The sequence below is a fragment of the Sapajus apella genome, unplaced genomic scaffold, assembly GCF_009761245.1.
Source record: "Sapajus apella isolate SASKATOON/1434 unplaced genomic scaffold, GSC_monkey_1.0 scaffold38, whole genome shotgun sequence".
In the NCBI taxonomy this organism is placed as follows: Eukaryota; Metazoa; Chordata; class Mammalia; order Primates; family Cebidae; genus Sapajus; species Sapajus apella.
Window position 1 is genome coordinate 2,560,375 of NW_022436978.1, and position 6,558 is coordinate 2,566,932.

Consider the following 6,558-nt stretch of genomic DNA (forward strand, 5'->3'; position numbering starts at 1 on the left):
ACAGAGAATACATATCAACCTATGACCTCACAGAGGTACTAGGAAGACAATAACATACATGAAATGACTTTTAAGCTGCTGTTTCTTCAAAAGGATACATTCCAAGTTATCCTAGAGTGTGTTTTTTTGAAGTGCTAGTCAGTGGTCTATACTGGAAAGTTCCTTTCATTTACTCAGTTGATTCACTGAGGAGCTGCTCTGCACAAGGCTCTATGCTAGGTACTGAGGACTAGAGAAGAAAATGTTGAGGTGTAAACTGGCTGGAGAAACGAAGTGCAGCCACGTGCCATGTAACAGTGCTTTGGGCAACAACAGACTACATACACGACGGTGGTCCTATAAGCTCATAACACTGTAGTTTTACTGTGCCTTTTCTTATTTATATATGTATACATACACAAATCTTTACCATTGTGTTGCAACTGCCTACAGTATTCAGTATAGTAACATGCTGTACAGATTTGTAGCTTAGCAACAATAGGCTATTCCATAAGGCCTAGGGGTGTAGTAGGCTGTACCATCTAGGTTTGTGTAATTATATTCTGATGTCTCTACAAAGAAATTGCCTAACATATTTCTCAAAATGTATCTCTGTCGGTAAGCATCACATGACTGTGTACATAATGATTTCATTTCTAGATAATAAAATGAGTGGTTCCAACAGTACTATGGATTGATCATTCTAGCTTTCCGTCCTCTTGTCCATGAGGAAGTAAATGCACTGTAAACTGATCCTAAGAGACAGAATGTATGAATCACATAAACATTTGGTGTCTAACCCCTATTATAATAATTTTTCATTTCTGGCTTTGTGTTACCAGAACTCAGTGAAGGAAAAGATGTGGAAAGAAAAGGTTTCTCCAAGAAGTACGAGGTACTACGAGGTACACTAAGTACTTCATCTAAACTTTCTTTGGGCCCAACATGGTGGCTCACGCCTGTAATTCCAGCACTTGGGGAGGTCAAGGTGGATGGATCACTTGAGACCAGGAGATCAGGTTTCGGCAACATGGTGAAACCAAAAAACACACAAAGTCAACCAGGCATGGTGATGTGTACCTGCAGCCCCAGAGGTTTGGGGGGCTGAGGCGGGAGGATCACTTGAGCCTGGGAGGTTGAGGCTGCAGTGAGCTGAGCTAATGCCACTGCACTCCTCCCTGGGTGACAAAGTGAGACCCTGTCTCACAAAAAAAATAAAAATAAAAAACTCTGTTAAGCCTTACAATAATCATTAAGTATCAACATTCCCATTTTACAGATTGAAACACCAATTCAGAAGGATTAAGTACTATGCCCAGGACAAGTAGTCAAGTTAACATATGAATCCATATCCATTCTGACTAAAAAAATCCTGAGATCTCTTGGCTCTACCATGGATGTGACCAATATATAAAGAGAGCAGAGAGGAAGGCATTCTGGGTAGAAGGATCAAAATAATGCCCAAGTTTGAAGCTAGAAGAGGATGACCTAAGTTTTGCAGAAGTAGGGAAAAGGCTCTGGGCAGTTACAAGAAATAAAATTAGGTGATAGACTATAAAGAGGCTAGAATATACAGATGGCTAAGAAATACAAGCTTGATCCTATAGGTCAGTAAGATGGAACTAGAAATTGTAAGCAGGAAAGTAGAGGATAAAACCAGAGCATTAAAAAGGTGAAATTCAACAGGGCAGAGATGGGCTGAAAAAAAACGTGTAGCATAATGCAGAGAGTATTATTTAAAATCCCAAGTAGAACAGGTGTGGTGGTGTGCATCTGTAGTCCTAGCTCCTCGGGAGGCTGAGGCTGGAGGCTTGCTTGAGACTAGGAGTTCGAGGCTGCAGTGAGCTATGATCAAACCACTATACTCCGGTCTGGGCAACAGAATGAGACCCCATCTCTTTAAAAACCAAATGAAACAAAAGGAAAAAAAAAGCACTTCAACATTCCAGTAAATCCTTTAGCAATACTTTTGTAATAAAATAATCAAATATCTCTTTTGCATGGATATTTCTTTTTTTTTTTTTTTTTTTTTTTTTTTTGAGACGGAGTTTCGCTCTTGTTACCCAGGCTGGAGTGCAATGGCGCGATCTCGGCTCACCGCAACCTCCGCCTCCTGGGTTCAGGCAATTCTCCTGCCTCAGCCTCCTGAGTAGCTGGGATTACAGGCACGTGCCACCATGCCCAGCTAATTTTTTGTATTTTTAGTAGAGACGGGGTTTCACCATGTTGACCAAGATGGTCTCGATCTCTTGACCTCGTGATCCACCCGCCTCTGCCTCCCAACGTGCTGGGATTACAGGCTTGAGCCACCGTGCCCGGCCCGGATATTTCTTAAAACACACCTCTGGACACATTTTAAAAAATGAATAGTATCCCCTACCAGTTCTTATACAGAAACCAATTTCACTTCTAAATGCATCCAAAAAAGAGTACTCCTTAGGGCAGGAGCCACATTTTAAAACCTTCAACAGTAGCCTCAGAGCAGGAATGGCCAAAAGGAAGGAATAAAAATGGAGATTCTAAGTCATAAATCCCTTGATAAAGTTGCAAAAAAGTTGTATCTTCACATTACAGAAACACTCAAAACTTTATTTTTTCAGGGGGTAAAAAGGACTGACAAATGAGCGAATGACTTTCACATAACCCCAGTTTGACTCTATTACCCAAATAATTTAAGAGCTTCCACTTATCACAAAAATCAATACAAAAACATCATTCTTAGTACTTAAGAGACAAATTTCCTTTCTCTTTTATGTATATAGAGGTCTTTGGTTTGTTTGTTTTAAGGTCTGAACTGGTTAAATTTAGTGTCCTGGCAGCTGAAAAACAATCATCATAATTCTGAAGTTCTCCATCCTATTCAATCTTTGCCACAGGAAAATTCAACTGCATCCTGTAACCTAACGCTAAGCTGCATCAAGCCAAGGCACCATATTGCTTAAACACATTTGAGACCTGGTATAGAATCACATTAAACCCTACAACGCCTATCAGATAGACAATAACCTAATTAGCTGGCAGACCACATGTGACAATGGCCTGGCCAGAAACGTAGTGGAAGACATTTCCTTCAACTCTTTCACCTAGAACAAGGTGAGCACTTTGCCAAGGGGAATTGGGAGAAAATACGGAAAAGTGGAGAGGAAAATGTGGAGGGAAGTGCGCATATGCAGCTAGGGTTTTCAAACAACATTACAGAAAACAGAAATGGCAAAGGGGGTGGACTGTAGAAAAGGCAATCATCACCTTTCCTGCAACACATACAACGTGAAATAGATGACCCCTCTCTGAATTTTGCACGTCTAACTTTCCGCTGAACCTTGCAGAAAGTTATTAGTGAGCTTGAGGTCTGAGGAGCTTAAGAAGTGCCCAAACCACATTTTGATGTCATTTCCCTGCAACGGAAATGTGCTATCTATGCCTAAGTGCCAAGATATTTTACCCTGTATAGGGATAGATAAGCTTCTTAAAAATTACATTTGTTTCTCCTACCAGACCAGCCTGTGGCCACCAGATTTTCAAACAGCCTAGGAGTAAAGCATTAAACACGAAGTTGAGAAGAACAAAATTACTGAGACAAGAAAAGTGTAGATGCTAATGGGTAACACTAAGGGAAATAAACACATTTTGTTCTTTAATCCAAGACAAGCCAAAGCCCTTAAAAACACAGATTTTATAACTCTTAACCAGAACCTCTCTCTCAAAGACTCAAGAACTTGGATTTACCGAAAAGTCAATTTACAGTGCCAAAATTCTCGAGATTAGCCTCGGGCTGTCGACACAGACTTAAGAACCTGCCTTAGGCTGGAGCTGTATAAAGTTTAAACCAAAGTAAACTTCTTCAGGTCCTTAAGAGTGCTGACTGTAAATTTTTTCTGCACCCTGAAGACTGGTCAGGCTGGCTTCGGTGGCCCAGGTAGGCTGCAACCAAAACAAAAATTTGTTGATTTGTGTGTAGACTCTAAAGTGCTGCTACAGGTCCGTTAAGTAAGAGAAAACTCTTTTTCTCTGCTAAGTCATACAGATAAATGTAGTCGCCAGCTCTCCATAGAAAGTGGAGAACAAGCGTGCCCGGAAGGGCCGCACCGCAAAGCCGACCCCGGCTCGTTGGAGGCCAGTCTGCAGCTTCTCTCTCCAGCCGTGGGCACTGGGGCCGAGCACGGTGGAGAAAAGCCGGCGAGCCCCTGGTTCCCGGCCCTTGGCTGGCTCGGGTGAGGCCTAGGAGAGGCCACGCCGGACAAGCAAGGCCAGTAAGTGCGAAGAGCTCCCACACCCTATCTGCCGCCCGGGACTCAGGAGCCCTCCCCGAGACCGGAGCCCACACCTGCCGCCCCGCCCGCCACCCCTCAGGACTCCAGCCCGCGGGACTCACAGCTTCAGCTGCTCGTAGGCCGCCGCCGCCATCCTGCACAACCACCTCCTTCCTTCGCTCTCCGCCCGCCCCGCCCCGCGCCGCCACCTCGGCTGCAGCGTTACCGGTCACCCTGGCACGGCGGCCGCAGCGACCAGCCTCGTCCCACCCCTCTCCCCGCCCCGCAGAGAGCCGGCCTGAACGGGTGGCGGTGGAGGACAAACTAGTGCGCGAGCTAGAGCACGCGAGAGAGGCCGCCGACACGGCGGGTCGAAATGAGACGAAAAGCGTCGTGACGTACTTGCTGCGGATTGGCGGAGCGGGCTGGGGGAAAGACGGAGCTGCGGGAGCTGTGGCACTCGGGTAAAATGGATCGCCGGTGCCCGGAAGCCTGTTCAAACTGCGTAGGGAGTGATCAACCATCACGCAGAAAGCCTCGCTACCTCGGGGCCAGTGGCGCAATGGATAACGCGTCTGACTACGGATCAGAAGATTCTAGGTTCGACTCCTGGCTGGCTCGCGACGCTCATTTTGCCGCACTGGGCCTGTGTATTACAAGACTTTGGAAAAGTGCATAGATAGAATGTGAAAGTTAAATGTCTCAAATTTGGATGCTACTTTGCTCATAATGTCATCCTTTAATGTTAGGAATCTGGAGTTGTCAGAGGTGATTTGCAAACTGCAGAGCGCCCTGTTCTTAATGATGCACCTTAGAAGTCTGTAAATGGGGTATATTTAGATAAACGCACCTGGGAAAGTGGCATTTTGCAGTGGGGAACAATGTGGCCGGAGGTTAGCTACCTGATGACGCAAAAGCGCATTTAAGGCAGCAGTTCTGTCCTTTCTCCGCCATGGAGTAGAAACCCCCATAGTAATGTGAGAAGCGGCGCTGTCCCAGTTTACCAGGATGGCGTGGGCTTTAGATCTCACCAGCAGGGAAGAAAACCTGCGCTGAGCGTGGTAGTTGTGGGTGTGGGGGGACGGAGTCCTCAAAGCGTCAGAATCTGCAGCAGCCCTGGCCTTTATGAGCTCCATCTCCGAAGGCAATCCGGCCCCCAAATTCCATTGGGAAACCCTAAGACACGGGTGTTTTTGCAGTAAGAAGACCTCAGGTAATCTAGTATATTACCCTTCATTGTACAGATGTGCGACCTGGACACCCGAGAGGGTGCAAAACGCCTGCGGCCTGAAGGGGACTCGAACCCGGGGATTATATGAGTCATCGTAAGCTGTCTATTAACCAGTCACCCAATCGATCAATTAATTTCCCCAACATAACGTTTTCCCCTGATAAAATTATAGTTTTAAAATATAGAAATTATTAAAAATAAAAGAAATGCGACTCCCACCCCAATATCATCACTATTAATTTTTTTCCTTAAATCTTTTTCTTCTATACTTTTTAACATGGGTATACCTGCACATGTGTTTTTCCAAATTGGGGTTGTATGGTAATGGGTTTCTCATTTTGTCCCCTTACCTTTTTGTCTGAGATTTAAGGTCATTAAATATTATTTGAAGATACTCCATCAGAGAGCTAGATATTTTAAGCATAACCCTTACGCTAGGAATTTGGGTTGTTGCCAGTTTAACACTTAGAAAGAAAAAATGATGCTGCCTAGGAGTTCAAGACCAGCCTGGGCAACATAGCGAGACCTCCTCTCTACTAAACAAACAAACAAACAAACAAGTAAATAGATTTTAACTAACCAGGCGTGGTGGTGTGCACCTATAGTCCTCACTGCTCAGGAGGCTGAGGTGTGAGGATCACTTCAGCCCAGGAGGTCGAAGCTGCAGTGAGCTGTGATCATGCCACTGCACTCCAGCCTGAGGGACAGAATGAGACCCTGTGTTGAATTATTTCTATGTCTTACAAATTGCTAGAGGTGGAACGACCACGTGGACATCTGTAAAGTACATTTTGTGGACATTTTTAAGACTTTTGTTACTTTCAAACTGCCCTCCAAAAAATTAAACCGAGACACACTTCCACCAACAGCATCTGTTTCTCTGTTTCTATGCATGCTAACCAACACTGTATATTATAAATTTAATCAAAACTTATTTGCAATTTTCATAATTGAAATATGGAACTTCCTTTTACATGTACTTCTTAATATATATGTTTTCTCTTGATGTATTGAATTTTTTCTTACAAATTTGATTTTTTAATATATTAAGGATATTAACTATTAAATACATTGCAGTCTTTTTTCCAGCTTATCATT

The 6,558-nt window shown here is 44.1% G+C and overlaps 1 protein-coding gene and 1 non-coding gene across 2 annotated transcripts in view; one reads left to right on the top strand and one right to left on the bottom strand.

Moving 5' to 3' along the window:
• SACM1L (SAC1 like phosphatidylinositide phosphatase) overlaps positions 1-4,586 on the bottom strand; it is a 59,220-nt gene extending 54,634 nt beyond the window's left edge. Inside the window, exon 1 of the mRNA XM_032298035.1 lies at positions 4,352-4,586. Coding sequence (XP_032153926.1) covers positions 4,352-4,383 — 32 coding nt within the window. The 5' untranslated portion in view covers positions 4,384-4,586. The remainder of the gene's footprint in view (positions 1-4,351) is intronic.
• Positions 4,587-4,777: 191 nt separating this feature from the next.
• TRNAR-ACG lies at positions 4,778-4,850 on the top strand. The gene has a single exon. It is a non-coding gene; the product is annotated as a tRNA-Arg (tRNA).
• The last annotated feature ends 1,708 nt before the right edge of the window (positions 4,851-6,558 follow it).